Source organism: Platalea leucorodia (assembly GCF_965183815.1).
Source record: "Platalea leucorodia genome assembly, chromosome: 6".
Taxonomy (NCBI): Eukaryota; Metazoa; Chordata; class Aves; order Pelecaniformes; family Threskiornithidae; genus Platalea; species Platalea leucorodia.
The window spans coordinates 36,280,832-36,300,686 of NC_138828.1; the positions used below are offsets into that span (position 1 = coordinate 36,280,832).

Consider the following 19,855-nt stretch of genomic DNA (forward strand, 5'->3'; position numbering starts at 1 on the left):
CCCGCGGAGCCTTCGTGAGGGAGAGCCCTCCTCGCCGAGCGCTCCCGGCGGCTCCCGCGGGAGGGGCGGGGGGCAGGCCCTGCTCCCCTCGCAGGCCGCGGGGGCGGGCCGGCAGGGCGGGCGGCGCCCTGGGGCCGGGCCTCCCGCCTTGAGGGGGCCGCCGGGCCCAGCGAAGGCGGGCGCCCAGGGCGGGCTGCGGGAGCCGGTCCAGCCGCCGGCCGGCATGGGGGCCGGGGCGCTGGCCATATGCGTGAGTAGGGGCCGGGGGGCCGGGGCCGGGGCCGGGGGCGGCGCTGCCCGGGGAGCGGCTGCGGAGCGCGGTGGGGAGCGGGGGGCGGCGGGCGGCCGCCTCCCTCCCGCCCTCCGCTGGGGTCCCTGGCGGGGCGGGGGCGAAGAGAGGCCGCCTGGGCCTCTCCCCCCTCGGCAGCTGCCGCTCCCTTGGGAAAGGTGGAGGTTAATAAAGGCGATTCCAGGCGCCTTTTTTTTTTTTTTTCTTTTTCCATTTTTCCAGCCAGCGAGCATCCGCGCTGCGTCGTTCTCTGTGTTAAGGTTGTTGGATGAGCCGAAAAAGTGCGTCCCTGTGGCATATAAATAGCTTTTCTCAACTCCAGTCATGCTGTCTGGGCGGCACTTTGCGGCGGCATCGTGCAGAGATGATTGAGTTGCTTTTTCCAGTCTTGGTGATCAGTAAAAGTTGCATTAATGTTTGGACAAATTTTCCCTGTGTAAAGTCGATCTTCCCTCTATAAGATATATAACATTCAACTCCTGGTTTTGGCGCTCTCTTGAGGGGGTGATTTAATTTTGATTTTGGTTAGATGCATATTTTGGATAACTATGCGTAATTTTTTGTTCCTAGTTAGCACATCCTCTCCAGATCCTTAAACAAGCTAAAAAATTTCCTCTGCTGTCACTGTGGACACGGGGAATGTCTCTTGGTTCTCTTGCAAATTTAAATTGTGAGTTTCCCCAAGTAAATCCAGCTTCGTGACTCAGGTTTTTGAATGCTGGAATGGAAACAGGATGGAAACCTGTAACTGAGCAAGACTGTGAGGCTAATTGGAGGCCTTAATTGGAAAAGCTCTCTGAGCATCACAGCTGCTCAGGAACTGCTCAAAGGATTTTTGCTGTCTTCTGAATTTAACCCAGGCTACATGATTTTTGCTTTGGCATGCGTCTGCCTGGAGTGAAAATCATGTTACTCATTTAATCCTGAATGGGAACATCTCTTTTTTAAAAACATCTCTTTTTTAAAAGAGATGTGATATTTTAATAAGTCAGTCAAATTTTAGTTCAAACACTGAACCATGTACTGTTTATTGTAAATATTTATAAGGTGGTCACAATAATGCTGGGTTTATTTATATATTGCAATTCTGTTTCACAAGTAACAAAACATATTTATGACATTTATACAAGCAACGTATTTTGTAAAGATCAGATAAGTGTTGCATAGGACCTGGGACTATAGAACACACATGTGCTCCGAATAGCTGTGTTTAATAGGAAAAACACAGCAAAGTGGGGGAAATTAACTGCCAGATCGTTTTATATCTGAAAGAAGGACAGTCATGCTTAATAGCAGCACTGATGCAGATGTTCCATTGCTTACAGACTGCAGTAAAAATATCATCTCACAAATGAAGAGATTTCAAGGGTTTGTTGGAAATAAAAGATGTATGCCTTGCTAAAATCTGTCTTAATGCAGTTAAGTGCCAAGACCTAGGCAAGAGTCTGAGCACTGCTTTGTGTTACTGTACAATATTCTCTATATGTAAAGTTTCTACTACCAGTTCGTTAATAAAACACAGTAGGAATAAGTTCATTTTTAAGCATCGTGCTAGTGGTGGACTTCTTAAACAAATAGATTAAACTCTGTGGTAGCAGTAGCCGCCAGTTCCTGCAGTGTGATGTCAGACACATGAGGAAAGTCATCAATAGAAAAACTTACTTTTTTTTTTTTTTTTTGAGTGAGGTTTGCTGAGTTGTACTGTGCTTGTCCATATTAGTGAAATAATGCTTTGGTGTGTATGGAAATCACAGCTGTGGTGGGTGATGCTGCTGCTCTGCCTTGAGCTGTCTTTCCAAACGTGTAACAGTGTATGCTGATTTAGACTTCTGCCTGTCATTCATCCTATAAATTAATCCGATATTATGTTATTCCCTTGGGTTTTATTGGCTATGCTCTCTTGTTTTCTCTGTCACTGCAACTCAAAACTTGTGAGAATGCTGTGCCTCCAGAAGAACCTATGGGACATATGCAATTAAGGGTTTATTGTGGAGTGGTTTTTCCACCCCCCTTACGTGATTAGATTTCCACCCCCACCTACCTGTGATTAGATTACATAGTCCCTTTCTAACCTTAAAACCTTGGTAATTAAATTTCACACTTAGCAGGTACGCAACGTAACATAAAATCTTTCATAAGGATCTATCGGCATTGGACCAGGCTGCCCAGGGAAGTGGTCGAGTCTCCATCCCTGGAGGTATTTAAAAGAAGGGTAGACGTGGTGCTTGAGGACATGGTTTAGTGGTGGACTTGGCAGTGACAGGTTAATGGTTGGACTCGATGATCTTAAGGGTCTTTTCCAACCTTAATGATTCTATGATTCTATGATCTCAGCTGACAGTGGCCAAAACGAATCCCTAGGGAACAGCATCTGGAAGAAGGGTGCAGTGAACCTTCCCCAGAGTACTCGCTCAGACTGCGACAGGCATCCTGGAGACAACCTGAACTAATGGTGGTGTATTGGCATTTTTCGTGTTTGTTTGTCCAGTTGCTTTTGTAACCCATGTGAACTGCATGAGTTACAACAGCAGTCTCCTGCGATTCCCAATTACTTGTTACTCTAGTAACAAGCTCACATACAAAAGTGTGTTTTTCTCCCTTATCTTAATCAGAGAGTACTTACACTCTTTTCCTGTTAGTTACTTTTCTAGTTTTTTCACTGTTCATTTTTATTTCCCTACTTCACAGAGGTTTTCCTGCGGATTAAAAGGAAGTAAGACCAAAACCTTATTCTGGAGCATAGAAGCCAGTTTTGATGGATGTGCTTATGTTGTGAATATGCAACCTTCTGCAGCAAATGTGACTAATGCACTTTTTTTCATCTGCTCCCTTAAGCAAAGCAAATCGGCTGTGAGATTGAAGGAGGACATGAAAAAGATAGCTGCACTTCCACTGAACAAGCAGAGGGACACGACCTGTCCAAAGGTGTTTGGTGTGAGTCTTCTGGAGCTCCAGCAGCAGGGACTGAGCAAGAATGGCATCCCAGTAGTTGTGTGGAATATAGTCGAGTACCTCACCCAGCATGGTAAGCTTAATAGGGTCACTTTTGATTAGTAGCACTCTTTATGTAAGAGTCTTCAAATGGAGGGATCCATCTTTTTTATGGTACAGGGGCTAAATAAGGTTGTGGCACTAACCACGGGCAAAGAATATTACTGTATGTGGTTTGCTTCATTTTTTTTCTTCTGTCTTGATGCTGAACTTACTTTTTAATAGGATGTTTATAAAGGTAAACTACACTGTTATGAAGCAGCACGCTCTCATAAACAAGCTGTTCAGTTTATAAATGGAATGTATTTCATTTGTGAAGGTTTGTGTCATTTTCTATTTGAAAAACATTTGTCTTTAACGTTTTCTGACAGTGAGAAGACACAAGTATCTATACAGAGATATTCATGTGCACACACACACCACATCGGAGAACATAACTGAATAGGAATACATGTTCTTACAGGTTTTCAGATAGATTCCAGTTATTATTAACCCCCTCAAGGAAGTAGGTGTCCAATTCTTAGCTTCTCTTTGCATTCATTTAATGGGACTTTAGTTCCTGTTGTTGAAATACACCTCTTTGCACAAATCTAGAGCACCACTGGTGCACAGATGTATTCTGTGGTAGCTGTTCAGCAATGGAAAAGATTTTGTGGAGGTAATTTCACCTTGTAAGAAGCTGCATCTGCTCTTACCCTCTTAGCTACTCAGTAATGATAATCCAATTGCAGAGCCTTAGATTCCATGTCTGTATCTTGATAGACCTTTAGAAGCTGATAGATGCTTCTTGTGGGGGACTTCAGCTTACCAGGTGTCTGCTGGAAATACAACACAGCAGAGAGGAAACAGTCTAGGAGGTTCCTGGCGTGTGTGGAAGATGATAACTTCCTGACGCAGCTGGTGAGGGAGCCAAGTGGGGAAGGCCTGTTGTTTGCGAACGGAGGAGGACTGGTGGGTGATGTGGTGGTCGGAGGCTGTCTCAGGCACAGCGATCACAAAATGACAGAGTTTTTGATTCTCAGAGAAGTAAGGAGGGGGGTCAGCAGAATTGCTGCTACTTTGGACTTGCGGAGGGCAGACGTTGGCCTGTTTAGGGGCCTGGTTGACAGAGACCCTTGGGAGGCAGTCCTGAAGGGCAAAGGAGTCCAGGAAGGCTGGACATGCTTCAAGAAGGAAATCTCAAACGCGCAGGAGCAGGCTGTGCCCATGTGCCGAAAGATGAGCTGGCGGGGCAGACGACTGGCCTGGCTGAGCAGGGAGCTTTGGCTGGAACTCAGGAAAAAAAGGAGAGTTTACGACCTTTGGAAGAAGGGGCAGGCCACTCAGGAGGCCTGCAAGGAAGTCGTGAGGTGATGCAGGGAGAAAATTAGAAGGGCCAAAGCCCAACTCGCACTTAATCTGGCTTCTGCCATAAAAGACAAGAAAATATGTTTCTATAAATCCATTAGCAACAAAAGGAGGGCCAAGGAGAATCTCCATCCTTTATTGTGTGCAGGGGCAAACATAGCGATGAAGGATGAGGAAAAGGCAGAGGTGCTTAATGCTTTCCTTGCCTCAGTCTTTAGCAGTCAGACCAGTTGTTCTCGGGGTACCCAGCGCTCTGAGCTGGAAGACAGGGACGGGGAGCAGAATGAAGCCCCCGTAACCCAAGGGGAAATGGTCAGCGACCTGCTACACCGCTTAGACACACAGAAGTCTATGGGGCTGGATGGGATCCACCCAAGGGTACCGAGGGAGCTGGCAGAAGGGCTCACCAAGCCACTTCCCCTCATCTGCCAGCAGTCCTGGCTAACCGGGGAGGTCCCAGTTGACTGGAGGTTAGCAAATGTGATGCCCATCTACAGGAAGGGCTGGAAGGAGGACCCGGGGAACTCCAGGCCTGTCAGTCTGACCTCAGTGCCAGGGAGGGCTACGGAGCAGATCATCTTAAGTGCCATCACGCGGCATGTACAGGACAACCAGGGGATTGGGCCCAGTCAGCATGGGTTTATGAAAGGCAGGTCCTGCTTGACTAACCTGATCTCCTTCTAGGACGAGGTGACGCGCTTAGTGGATGAGAGAAAGGCTGTGGATGTTGTCTACCTGGACTTTAGTAAAGCCTTTGACACCATTTCCCACAGCATTCTCCTGGAGAAAGTGGCTGCTCGTGGCTTGGATGGGTGTACGCTTTGCTGGGTAAAACACTGGCTGGATGGCCGGGCCCAAAGAGTTGTGATGAATGGAATGAAAACCAGTTGGTGGCTGGTCACAGGTGGTGTTCCCCAGGGAAGAGAAGTATTAAACAGAAGTATTGGGGCCACGTCTGTTTAATACCTTTATTAATGATCTGGATGAGGGGATTGAGTGCACCCTCAGTAAGTTTGCAGACAACACCAAGTTGGGTGGAAGTGTCGATCTGCTGGAGGGTAGGAAGGCTCTGCAGAGGGACCTGGGCAGGCTGGATCACTGGGCCGAGGCCAGCTGTATGAGGTTCAACAAGGCTCTGTGCCGGGTCCTGCGCTTGGCTCACAACAACCCCATGCAACGCTACAGGCTTGGGGAGGAGTGGCTGGAGAGCTGCCTGGTGGAAGAGGACCTGGGGGTGTTGGTCGACAGCCACCTGAACGTGAGCCATCAGTGTGCCCAGGTGGCCAAAAAGGCCAATGGCATCCTGGCTTGTATCAGGAATAGTGTGGCCAGCAGGACCAGGGAGGTGATCTTGTGCCTTGTACTCTGCACTGGTGAGGCCACACCTCGAGTACTGTGTTCAGTTTTGTGCCCCTCACTACAGGAAGGACACTGAGGTGCTGGATTGAGTCCAAAGAAGGGCAAGGAAGCTGGTGAAGGGCCTGGAGCACAAGTCTTATGAGGAGCGGCTGAGGGAGCTGGGGTTGTTTAGCCTGGAGGGAAGGAGGCTCAGCAAAGACCTTATTGCTCTCTACAACTACCTGAAAGGAGGTTGTAGTGAGGTGGGTGTCGGTCTCTTCTGCCAAGTAACAAGCGATAGGACGAGAGGAAATGGCCTCAAGTTGTGCCAGGGGAGGTTTAGATTGGATATTGGGAAACATTTCTTCACTGAAAGGGTTGTCAAGCATTGGACCAGGCTGCCCAGGGAAGTGGTCGAGTCCCCATCCCTGGAGGTATTTAAAAGATGGGTAGATGTGGTGCTTTGGGACATGGTTTAGTGGCGGAGTTGGCAGTGCTAGGTTAGTGGTTGGACTCGATGATCTTAAAGGTCTTCTCCAACCTAAATGGTTCTATGATTCTAAGTCTATGCAAACATGGCTTGCAAATTAGCTTGGATTAAGGTACAATGCAAATTTAAAACATGATCCTACCTTTACACAGCAGCATCTTGCTTGATCTACTTCAACTTGCCTTAAAGTGGTCTGCTGGAACACTGAAAGAGCAAGGATGGAAAAAGTTTTTGCATCATTTAGGTTTTGTTCAAAGCCAGAAGCTGACACACACTCTTGACTGCAAATTGTGGGCTGTGCTCTGTGTTCCATAAAAGGACCTGAATCCCACATGACTGTGTCCCAAATATGAACTAAACAAGCCAAGTCCTCTACTCTGCAGCAAGATTAGCTAGGCTTCTGAATGCCGAGGTGATTATCCAGCCCCGATAAAGATACAATCCGTTCTCGTTCTCAAAAGTGCAAGCAAGATCTCAAAGATGCCCTCTTACATAGGAAGTTCTTGAAATGGGTGTCCCGTGCTTGCCTAAGGTTTGTTTTGTGAATTAATGGTGAAGTTGGTTAACTGTGAAGACATTTTTAACAGCAGCCCAGGTATGAATTCAAACTATTTGGAGGCAGTGTTCTGTGAATCATGGTTACTGTTTGTTCAGTATTGTCTTACAAGTCCTACTCTGCAAAGATACTGTAATAGACATTGTAGGGCTTTTTAAAGCCAGACTATTTCAGTGTCTCTCTTCTAGCTCATGAGGAACTGACCACCCACTTGAAAAAGCTGAGCTGACCGTCAGGCAGCTACATCCTTGAACTAAGTTTGCATTAAGCTGCCTATTTGCAAATTTATAGGTGAAGCCAAGTTTTCCTATGCTGAATTTAGTAGTATCTGATTACTGTTATCAGTATGTTCTAGCTTCTCTTTACTTCCATAAATAACTGAGGAAGAGGAAAGGAAGTTTTATCTGCGTGGGGACTGTGTCCTTTGCTCACTTAGTGCTGCAGAAATGAAAATCATTATTGAGATGTGGTATTTTCTGCTGCCCCCAAGATGGCAGTACAGCATACCACATAAGAATGCATTTTGTTGTGAGTACAGGAATGCAAGATCTGTAAGCAGTATCTTATATGAGTCAAGTAAAATGCTTGAGTTCTTGTCCATTTATTATTGTTTTTTTTCCTTACTAGATCAGTTTGTCTTCTGGTCCGATAAAAGAGACTATTTCTCTCTACAAACTCTGCTGCATTAGTATTGATTTCTGGGACTGGAAGCATTCTGTCAGACTACTGTTTTGTGATGTCTGCTCTGAACTGATGAAAACCATATATATTTTGATCCTTTCAGTGTTACACTTCTGAAGAAAACTAAGCAGGTCTATACACATAGTATTAGAAAAGCAGAATTTTTGTGGTGAAAGTGTTATAGAGAAAAATTAATTTATTGAGTTCAGTTTTAGGCACTTTACTGAAGGATTTGAATCTCAGCATATGCCTAGAAAGTGATGTTTGATACAGTATGATTCATCTGGCTTCCTCCATGGAAACCTCCTTCTTTCTGCATCTCCTTCACTGGGTGTGGGGTGCCTGGTCTGAAGTGATCGATACCTTTTCTTTTTCATTGTGAAATACTTTGGGCTTCGTGCTGTCCAAAATATATGTTTGCTCACTGAGATTTTCTGCTATCATAAAGTTGCCGTGCTCATTATGGAGTTGCTGCTGCAATCAGCACATGTTCAGGTGGTTTTGCTTTGTGATGGTCACAAGTAAGAAGCTGTTACCCTAAAATGTGAAGCTGGAAGTAGTCACACATGTGAATTTGGCAGAGTCCCGCTCAAGGTAACGGGCTACTTGCAAAAGTGAAACAACAGAACTGTCTCGTAGAATCTGGATCCTTTTCTGTTGAAATATACCAATACAAAATGTGGCTGTCTCAGTTGATTTCTGCATGGTGTGAGGTTACAGCAATGGCACTGAGTTTTGTGGGTTCTCAAAGAGTATCCCAGGCCTCAAGATCTGGTTGCTGGTATTTGTTAATTATCATAATCCAATTTCTTGACTAGAGGGAGGTTCTGGGGGGAAAACAGTAATTTTTTTTTTAAACTGTGTTGTATTAATTGCCCTCCTTTTTATTACTACAAGTTTATTATTCACACTAGAATATCTGTTTCATCATATCACTGGGATGCCTCAGTTCAGATCAATCTCATATGCAATATATAATTACAGGTATGACGCAGGAAGGCCTCTTCAGGGTAAATGGCAGCATGAAAATGGTGGAACAGTTGCGTCTGCAATACGAGCGTGGAGAAGAGGTGGAACTTGTTAAAGATGGTGATGTGTACTCAGCAGCCAGTCTGTTGAAATTATTTTTGAGAGAGTTGCCAGATGGGATTATCACCTCCGCCTTACATCCCAGGTTCATTCAGCTTTACCAGGGTAAGTGAGAGGTAAAATCTCCATCTTTCAATGCGCTTTCTTTCTGGATAATCGGTTATGCAGTGAGCATAACCGATACTCTCTGTTTCTTAGTTTACCTACTTTGTTCTGCATTTCCTTTGACTTTAGCTCTCACCTGCTCCCAGAGTGCTCACAGATGTGCAATTCCATTACAAGAGACAGAAAATTGTTTTGTATATGTTTGGTGAAGTCTGGATGATTTATGATTTTCTAATCCAGTTGTATCTGCTGAATATAAACTGAAATGATCACCTGGTTTCTTTGAGCAAGCTTGTAGACAATAGCTGCAGTCTTTTTAGGACACACATTTGCTTCTGTTTTGCTAGGGTGATTTCTGGCAGTTCCATTCTAATGGACTCTGAAAAGTTATAACAACTTCATCTGCTAATCAAATTGAATATCTGTTGAGCCCAAAGTATATGTTGTGTAAGTATCTACTTCTCACCAGGTAATGTGATTGCCCATCAAAAAATGAGCCAGTTTGCAAGTAACAGCAGACTTCACCTTTTATTCCCCATCATAGCACACAACCTAGAAGACTTCTTTTTTCTTTCTCCCCCCCCCCCAAGTGGTGGATCAAGCATAAGAATGAACATCACTTCTGCTTTAGAAAGTTGAAACTTGCACAACTGTCTGTCAAATGATTTCTCAATGTAATTAATCTGTATCAGACAGTCCAGGTTGTTGTTCTGTGGAATAGGTAGGTGGTGGTTGGCCCTGCTCCTTGACCGCGTGGGTCAGTGGCAGTTCTTCTTTCTTGCTGCAGGCGGTTGATGCCTCTTCTTGCTATCTTCCTAAGAAGCTCCAAAGTGACTGGGTAAATGTTACTTGAGATGTGCTCTTTACCGTAAAGCAGGCAAATGTGATGCATGATGCAGAGGAGGAACGTGCACGCTGACATGCATCCCTAGCGGAAGATGGTGCAAAGTTCTCACACTCTTGTCCTGAGGTCGGTCTTCTGCTTTTCTTGCCTGCAGTGGAGATGAAGTTTAGCCCTTGCCTGGAGGAGGGAGAATGTGACCGTGTCTGTCTTTGCCTTCCTGTTTGGGGCTGTACAGACTGTCAAGGGTGCATTGGAGAAGAGCTCTGTGCCTTTGCTTGAGTGCAGGCGTTTCAGCTGTAATCAGGTTGTATGTGGGCTGTGTAAAATACCTTCCTTATTTAGTAAAGTTGTCTGGGGCCCAAGGATAGGGTCCTGGAAGTGTTGTGTAGGAAGGTGCTGTTGTTTTAGAAAGTCCCTTTTTTCTGGTTATAGCTGTGCTTTCTTTTGGGTCTTTTAGATTTCACCAGGTCTGACTCATGAGCTGTATTTAATTATGTTCTTTCTCATAAATCACCATTTAAGTGGAAATTTTGTTTAAGTTGCACCTTCGCTGTTCTACATCCTTGTCCCCACAAAGGTCATATCAGTGTATTGCACCAGGAAATACTGAGGTACTTTGTGAGCAGTGCTGTTTGTGGAAAGTTTCATTCATTCCCGCTTCCCACAGGAAATGCAAAATCTCCTCAGTACTTTAGATGGAAATGTGATAGATATCCTTACTTCACAGATTTACCCACTAAGCTTTCTTGTTTCAAAAGCAGTTACCATGTAACTTATGAACCCAGTTCTGCAAAAGTCAGTACAACTGTGACATGTCTTCATAGCTAAGTTTGCCTGTATTGCACAATAAGCTCCAGTTATAGTCCCATTATAATTTTGATTAGGAAAAAAAAAATCTGATTTGAAAAATGCCAGATTGGCTGTTATGGCAAGGGGAAGGCTTTTGTAAAGTTTGAAGAAAGCTGAGGGTTTTTTCATGCCCTAGAAAATACGGCATAAATGAGTTGCTATGAAAAGCACTGATGACTTTCATCGGGTTCAGATTAGCTTAAGTGGTAGATGGGCCTTTGTTTACAGTTAAATGATCAACCAGCTATGCAGGATTGGAGCAGTTATCTATTCACTTATCAAAGTATGTACAAGGGTATTCGTTGCAAAATGGTACCAAGAGGGTGCGTGCATGGGTGTTCTTTTTGCAAACTACGAAGAAAGTAGGTCAAGTTGTTTCTGAGCCAACAGGTTATTAAAATATAACTTTGAATCTGGAGCCACTTTGCTGCATGTCTACACTGAAGGCAATTACAAGCTCAGTTACAATCTCTGTATTCCCTCCTGTTGATGTTTTGCATGGGAAATGGTGTTTTTGTGATTATGTTAGAGTTCCTTTGGAATATTTTCAGGGATTGGTATCAGCATTTTTTTAAGACAGCTGAGATCTTGGCCTGAGAATAATACACCATTACTTTACTTCCTATAAAAATTGTTAGGGAGTGATTCCTCTAGTTAAAAATAGCTGGACTGAAAATTACAAATTTTACCTGTAGCAGTAACCCTTTTTAATTCTGGGTATAGTCTTTGTTACCAAACCAAAGAGTAAATAATCTGCCCTTTTATGAAAAAGAGAGAACCTGACCCATTGGTAGTTCAGGAAGTCCGAGCAGCTGGTTTGGCATGCTGTCTGCAGCCTGTGCAATGTCGTGTGAAACAGAGCTCTGCATGCTGCCTCCAAATCCTGACGCGTTGCTGTTTATATAAATATTCAGCGTAATGCCAAGACTATTCAGTTCCAGAAAACATCACATAGTGTATCCTAAAGGCCGTTTGGTGTGTCCTGATGTTCTCTCTCTGCCCTTGGAGAAGGGCAGTGGGAGCTGAGAAGGGCTCGCTCTGTAAATGATGTTGATCGGAGATGTGTGTAGCAAGTGCAGGCCAGGGACACAATGATAGTGATCTTTGTGTTGGCCGCTCTCCTCAGAGCGCCTGACAAACATGAAGGCTGCTCCTTGCAGGGAGTCCTGGGGTAAAAAATGTCCATCACAATCTCTTTTGTGACTGAGGCTTCACTGCAGAGCAGAGCTGTGCCTGCCCATGCGAAACGGGTCGTGCTTACAGAGTGGTGAAAGTTTCTTTCAGAAACCTCAGCTGGAAGAAATCAGCAGCTCCCATACAGCAATCCCTGCTTGAGCTTGTTTATTCCTTTTGGCTTTTCATTCCTTATCTTTTATATCATGATCACTGACTCTTAAGACATTTGTACATACTAGGAACTGTATGCCCAGCTCTTGTCCCCTTTCACAGGTCACTTGCTTTCAGTAAGACAGGTTGCTGTTGTACTTTTACTTTTTAGCATACAGAAAGCTTTTCCCTTATGTGAATTTCTTTTTTGTCATTGTTGCATTCCCTCCTCCAACGGGGGTACAGTGAAATGTGGGCTTCTGTCTTCCTTTGGTACTCAGTCTAATTAAGTTGAATGATATTTGATCACTCTGGCTTCTTGACATTGCTCCATCCTAGGGAATTTATATTTTTCAGTGGGCAGCAGCTAGATGCGAGTTCTATCCCACATACCTTCTTCTGCTCACCGCCTACCACGGCTGGCAATGTTTTGTCTGGTGCCCATGAACAGCCCTGCTAGTTTCAGGGAGAGGGATGGGAGGTGGTGGAAGGGAAGGAGCAGCTCCCTTCTGGACCAACAAGTCACTTTAGGGAATGCTTAGTAGCCAGCAGCTGTTTGAGTTACGTGAACAGGCAGAACCAAAAATATAGGTTGTGTTGGAGGAGTTCAGAGGTCAAATTTCAACCTGAACAGTGACTGTGAAAATGAATAAATGAGTGTGAAAATGAGTAGATGGGAGCTGATGCTTTAACCACTGTTAACTGCAGCAGCGCAGCAAATCAGATTCACTAGTTGTCTGTGGTTCTCCAGGATCTTGTGGCATGATTTTAACCTTTTCCTTTGGGTTTTGTTGTCGTTGTGGTGTTATCAGGACTAGTTGCAAACTAGAGAAATAACTTCTGTTTTCCACACGCAGATGATGTTTGTTATGCAGTAAAATCTCTTGGAACTGGATTTCTTATGCAGATGATGACACTCAGCAGAGCCACAAAAGAAGCGGGAGTGCTCTGTTCCCAGTATGTCGGAATGAAGCATAAATACAGCTCTGCAAAGTGCCTTAATGATGCAGAGTGAGAGGTCTCAAGTTGGATTGTGATGACAACCTTCTTATGATGAGAACTTCCAGCATTTCTGCTACTGATGGCAACAAGGCATGATTTCCCCCCCCCACCCCCCGCCTCTGAGGCAGGATCGTGTCTGAAGCAGATTGCTTCTTGGCAGAGAGAGGCTGGAGTCCCACTTCCCATAAATTGTGGAGGTGGAAAGAAATGCCTTGATTCCTCCAACGGCCCGGTGGGTGCAGTGGTACTGCAATGTACAACCTGCTGCCTATGTGCCGAAGATTAACTTCCTAGGGCACGTTGATAGCTACAGACAGATGCAAGCTTTTCTGTCTGCTCTCCAAGCTGGTAGTATGCAAGGCAGCTGAAAGCTATGCAGACGTGGTAGCATGACACCGAGCCCTAGGCTCGCTTCCTTGCCTCACAGCAGAGATAATTAGCTAGGGCATGGCACTGTTTCAGTGCTTCCAGGCTGGAGTTGTTTGGGGTCGGACCATTTGAGACATGAGCAAAGCAGTGACACACACCTGTCTGCAGGCATCCGTACCTTTAGTGATGTTCAGGCAGCATGCTCTGCAGGAGGAAGGAGTAGCACGAAGAGGGATGAATTGGGGAATTAGATCGTGTCTGTAGCATGTCAAAGAAACTCAATATGTTCAGAAATAGGATGAACCATTGGAAAATATGTCCCTCTTGTTGTGATCTGTGGGTGTATACTGAAATTAAATGAGACTGAAAACACCCTTGCAAATGTGTTTGTGCCTCCTACACTGTTGAGGCTCCTGTTTCTAGTTAATTAACATTTTTAGAGACACTGCCTGTCCTTTTCAGTTGTCTCCTTCACTGGTCCCTCAGTAGCAAGTCCCTAGCTCAGTTCTGAGGTCCTGCGCTGCCCTTGCTGGCTTCCTTGGCCCTCTGCCTGTCACGCTGTGTTCTGTGTCCTCTGGCTGCTAAGCTTAGACATGGCCTGAGGCTGCTGGTTTTGATCCCTTCCTCAGCCCAGAAACCACCATTTCATCCCTGGTTTCAAGCCCTTCCTGGCTGCTCGTCTAAGCTAGGCTTCTCTTGCAGACCTCTGCTGGGGTGCCGTCTGCTTCACATGGCTTCTGGCAGGCTCCCAAAACAGAAAAGCAAATGCCTTTGACTCTGCCTTCAAAGCACCTTCCCCTTAGCCTTCATTCTTCTTTTACTCCTTTCTCCTTCTCTCTGCTGTATTGGGCAAAATTTTCAAAACACCTTCATGTATCGTGCTTGAAAATCACAAGTGTGTTGGTAGCTGGGCATATCTGAAAATATGGCTTGAATTGGTTCCTGAATTGCCTGGCACTATGCTGTTTCCATTATTGACAAGCTCATTTGTCTCATCTCAGGATGCTGCAGAGACTGAAGCATATGCTTAGCTTCATGCCACCCTCTTTAATCTGACTGACTAAGAAAGACTGCACTTGGTAATCTTGACTTCCACGGGACAGCTTGTACTTCACAAAATTAGGCAGGTACATAAGCTTAAGGCTTTGGTACACTTGATGCTTGTCTGCACTGTAGCATAAACAGCTCTGGTGCTCTAATGTCTCTCTGATGGTCAGTACCAGCTGAGTAAACCTTAGTGATTGACTTTGAAGCAAATTGAAAAATTGTCTAGCAGGTGGACAAAAGGAGGAGGAATGCTCCAAGCAATTGGTTGTCATGACTCAAGACTATTTTTGCTCTCTAATAAGTTGAAAAGCTGTTTTATTTGAAGTAATATGGTCATGGAGAGCAGATGTATACTTGTCTTGAAAAATGTACGAAGTGCATGGAATACTGTGTATGCATGTCACTCTCTAAATTCACCACAAATGGTAATAGTAATTTTTATACATAAAGCTGAAATCTGTGAAATAAGCAGCAAGAGAATTATCCAATTAGTTTTGATTTTTGGATTGTATTGGGAGAAAGGCTTGAGTTCCTTCCCTTGCTTGTTCACTGGAAAAGGGAGAGAGGAAAGCCATATTTTCTTTCTCCCATTTCACAAGGACAAGGAATTTCATGGTTCAGTAAATGGGGCTTGCTGCCTCATGTTGTTCAGTGTCTCTGTGTCCTTCAATTAGGGTAATTTCTCAAGATCTTGTGATCTGATATCTGTCTCTCTTCTTGAAAGTACAGAAATGAACAAAGGTTTGGCTGTGCCCAGCGATAAGCATCTCTGATGTTGATATGCGCTACATAATATATCATGGTTAATGAACAGGGACATCCTACCTGTCAAATACAACTGATGCCACGAGCCCAATAGCTTTGTTTGTTGTCAGAGTGCAAACCTGTGTTCAGAATGTTTTGTGGAGGTTATTAGCATCTTTCTAGTTTAGAAGCAATGGAAAATCCTTCAGTAAATGGAAAAGTACCTGTCAATCTAAAGCCCCAGTGGGAGGCTCAGAGAGGCAATTAGTTCTCAAGGGCATTTGCTAATTAGGTGGTGGAGTGATGGTGGTGGAAGAGGTGCATTTTTTTTCTGAGATGGTTTTGGCTTTCCTTATCATAACTGTAAGCAATTTATAGTAGAAAACATTATGTGCTAGTTGTTTTGTTATCCAAAGAAAAGTATGTTAGGAGGTGAATTTTAATGTTCTGGCTGTGTAGAAATTAGTTGTGTTTTGTTTTTCTTTTAGCTTCATGAAAAGATAATTAGTAATCAGGTCAGAGACTGTCCAGTCCACTTTGATCAGTGCAAATACAATTAAATTCCATATTGTTATTCCATTTAATACAGCCTTCAGAAGCATCCTGAAATTTTGCTGCAGAAATATAACTGAAAAATCAGATTTCTTACTGTTACCAAGCTGATTCATGGTAGTGAAGTCATGACTGGTTTTATTCTGTATAACTCTAAAAAAATTTTGAAAGAAATACTTGTGATAAATAAGCAAATAAGATTTTTGCTCATCTGCTCCATGCATATTTGATATTTGACTTTTCTGAAGGAGCTAATTTTGTAGCTGTAGAAGAGAAGGATATAATTAATCAGTTGGTTGAAGTGTTTGATCCTGTAATTTGACTGGTATTTTAAACTTTGGCCTGCTGTCATGAAAGAATTCATATTAAAACAGATGCATAAAAATGAATTCTTCATGCGTATAAAACTTAAAAAGGCTTCTCTCGCCACGTACTGTATTATGCATGTTATGTATGGCAGGAAACCTAAGCCTGGAAGCAGGTGAAATCCCACAAGTTCAACTGTATGAAGCGGCAAGTATGTACACACAAAACTCATTTGTTTCCCAAACTATATGTGGGATAAATCCTGTTTATTAGCCACAAAAATGTCTGATTGTAAAACAGAAATCATATTGTGACTTAATGGTTGAGTTCTCAGGAGTCACTTTCAGATATTTTCACACAGACTGCTAATTTACACAGCTAACCACTGTTCAAAGCATTCTACCCCTGGAATACTGTACAATCCAGCCCTGGAATATTTCTGGGAAATGAAAAGTAAAAACAACAAGAAAACTTCTGAAGCATTTATACATACCTTACACTACACTGTGTTTAAAGCTTTTCCTTTCCCCCCCTCCGTTTTTCTCCTTTGCAAAAATGTTGGGTAGATGTAAAATGTTCTTTGTCCCTGCAACACAAGGCATGGGACGTCTTCTCCTCTGCGTGCTGGTAGCAGGCTGTACAGCAGAGGCAGCAGCTAGTTGCTCATCTCTTTCACATGCAGCCTGTTATATTACAACTTCTTGAGTAAAAACAAGTCTTGAAGACTGAGCAAGGTTTGGTTTTGATTGAATGCTGGGTGAATCTCATTGCTAAGTCCTCTGAATGAAAAAAATACCTTGTTACCCTAAGCATGGGGAGGATGTCTGTATTCCCATGGCAAGCCAGCAGCTACTTTGGGACAAGGCAATCGGTTATAGAGAACACAGAGGGTTAGCATTTAGTGTGAGCTCACTTTGGCTTTGTGGAATAAATACATCCTTCCAACCACTAGAACAGTTTTTAAACTTTAAAGTACATCTCTAAGGAAAAAGCAATTACCCAACAAGTCTTACAGCATTAACACCATCAACCTATAAGGCTGATAAATAAAGAAAAAAAGTACTAGAAATGCATAGCTGCCCTCATGTCAATGGACACTGCTTGTAATTAGATCAGTGAGTAAAACTATTAGGGCCTGAGGTCTTCTGTCTGAAAACGCTGTTGCACAAAAGCCCAAGAACTCTGCATATGTGAGAGTTTCAGTGAAATTTCATTTTGGTAGAGAGCAGAAATGAGTATTTCCAAGCATTCAGGTGTCCTGTTTTGGCATAAAGGGAAGGAAATACTGAATTGTTTTCAAAAGTTTGCTTTTATTAACATGTAAACCCAACATTTTGGTGGGTACAAATTACTTTTTGGAAAGTGTTTTTGGGTTGGAGGAGGGGAGCAAAGAATTTGCAGATTTTAAGTTCAGTTCCAGAAGCAGAACACAATTGAATAGAAGCTGTGTGGGAGGCGAGGCTTGTGTTTGCTGCCTGGGTCTGTATAAACACAGCATCTGTGAAGTTCGGGCAATTTTTGCTTTAAAAAAAAAACAAACAATGACAACAAAAACCTGCACAAAAGAAAATTGATCTTAGTCATACTTTGATATTACTCGGTTCAGTAAGGGAGACTTTTATCCATACTTAAATTCTAGAAGGTTGTACAGTATAACAAGGCTACTCTCTAACATTATGCCGTTTTCGCTCATTATGGAGTGTAACAGCCTTTTTTCCGTAAGCAGCACTCCTCACCTAGGATTTAGTACAGAGTTGTCACTCTGACAAAAGATATGAAATTGAGCTTTTCTTAAAGTGTACCCACAGCAAGTACTGTAGTACTGTTATTCTAACAACACCTGCATTTCAGGAGCCTGTTTTTTTTGCTGTTCTTGCTTTCTTCTTTTTGAAGTTTTTCATGGGAGGGAAAACTAAAACAGAGTATGAGATGGCTTTTGGGAAGCAAAGATAACATCCAGAAGAAGCATGGAAGCAGGAGATCTGGTAGAGCTGGAGTTAAAGCAGATATAGCTGTGTACTGGGTGGGAAAAAACATGCTCTGATGCTGTTAGCTATGACCACTGCTGATTCTGCTCAGGAAAACAGTTACAACATAAAGGTGAACATGAAACAGTGCCAGTGGTGGCCAAAGTGAGCCTCAGGAGAAAGGAGCAGGTTCCCTGAGGAAAATTGAGGGGTTTGGAGGATTCTGTGTCTCTGAACAGAAGTAAGACTAAATTTTAGATCCCACTGCTTGCTCACCTAAGTAAGTAAATTGGCAGCAATGTAGAAAACCATATACATATGTTTTTTCTTCTCTTGTTTTTCCTAGACACTAGAAACGACATGCAGAAGGAAAGTAACTTGAAAGAACTCCTTAAAGAACTGCCCGATGCTCATTACTGCCTGCTGAAGTATCTATGCCAGTTCCTGATAAAGGTTGCTGAACATCATGTAGAGAACAGGATGAACCTTTGCAATCTTGCCACTGTATTTGGACCAAACTGCTTTCAGTAAGTTGGGGTTTTCACTTTTCCCCATATGTTGATGGAGAGTGTAAAAGAGCAGATGGCCAGAAATGTAGCTCAGAACCCTAATTTGTTAGGGTGATCAAATGGAGGCAATGACTGGGGCTTCGTGATAAATTTTAGTGCTAAAGCTATTGTTTGAGCTGAATGGGAGTTGAGTTGCTCTCCCATCTCCTCTTGCTACTTTGTTAAACGGTTGGTCAGTTTTCTATTGCTGCATCGACAGCAGAGCAGGAGTATAACAATGAAAGGCCTTCAGACTGTATAGTGCAAGGAGACTTGTGCTCATACAGCTTTCTTCCTTTGCCATCAGATAATACGGATGCTTCTCTGTAGAAGGCGTTGAGAAAGGATACCTGGGGAAAAGGACTCCTATGCAGCACCCAGGTGCTGTATAATTTCTAGAGATGGATACTGCATACTCTCTGCAGATTTGGCTTTGTGATCTGGTGTCTGTCCTCAAGATGCCGATGATTCTGGGCTCTTTATCCTTCTAGTATATTCGGAAACTGGTCCGGAGGTTATGGGGGTTCCACTGGCCTCTTGAGACTTCTTACTGAACTCACTAGTTTTACTGGTTTCTTTCACTGGCCCCAGTTCCTTGGTGCTTGTGGTGAAGACATGTTGTACATGCTAATCGAGCTTGCAGCAGTAGCGAGAAGATTTATTTCCAGGTGCAAGAACACAGTTGAGTGAGAATGTTTCTGTTGAGTCACTGCTGTGATGCAATGCACCGTTAGCATCTTCACCCTGGTCTTGTCTGTAATACACCTGCTGGCTGGCATCTAAGATCTAAGACATGAGAGACACATAGGGAGTTTGGTTCAGTCATCAGTCTTGAAAGATGTGTGATATCAGCGAAAAGAGACAAGCGGGTTCCTTGTAGCAAATGTTGGATTTTTATTGATCCTTTTAAAATTTCGCTCTGGAATAATACTGAGTTGCCTAATGAGACTTAGATTAGATTAATTGCCTAATGAGACTTTCTCCCTAGGCTTCCTCTGTAGCCAGTGGAAAAAAGGAGACCTCTTTAAAGAGAGAAAACAGATATTAGGTTCCTTGTAATGTATTGAGCCAGTTCCACATACCTAGGCTAGATGCTGCCTGCTGTCTTTTTAAAGGAGCATATCTTTTCCCATTGATTAGGGAAAAAACACGCAGAGATGAGACGTTTAAACAAAAGCTTGTCCTTGTGACTACACTGCTGCCTCGTCTTAAGATGTTGCTCATGGATGATGAAGGTGAATATGTCACGATTAAAGCATTCACTGTGTTAATACAAAAAGATAAAGCATATTTTGAAAAGAATTATCTTCCTCTCCAAAAGAAAGAAAACTCAAAAGACAGCAGTATGTGCAGGAACACATGAATATGAGAGTTAGTGGAAGCACCATACTGCAAATTTCTGACAAGGAAAAGCA

General features: G+C 43.5%; 1 protein-coding gene across 1 annotated transcript in view; it reads left to right on the forward strand.

Moving 5' to 3' along the window:
• Positions 1–223: 223 nt before the first annotated feature.
• Positions 224–19,855, forward strand: part of FAM13A (family with sequence similarity 13 member A) — a gene marked incomplete at its 5' end in the record, with an annotated part of 135,047 nt that continues 115,415 nt past the window's right edge. Inside the window, 4 exons of the mRNA XM_082314773.1 lie at positions 224–250; positions 3,125–3,314; positions 8,677–8,886; positions 18,239–18,419. Of these exons, the coding sequence (XP_082170899.1) occupies positions 224–250; positions 3,125–3,314; positions 8,677–8,886; positions 18,239–18,419 (608 nt within the window). The remainder of the gene's footprint in view (positions 251–3,124; positions 3,315–8,676; positions 8,887–18,238; positions 18,420–19,855) is intronic.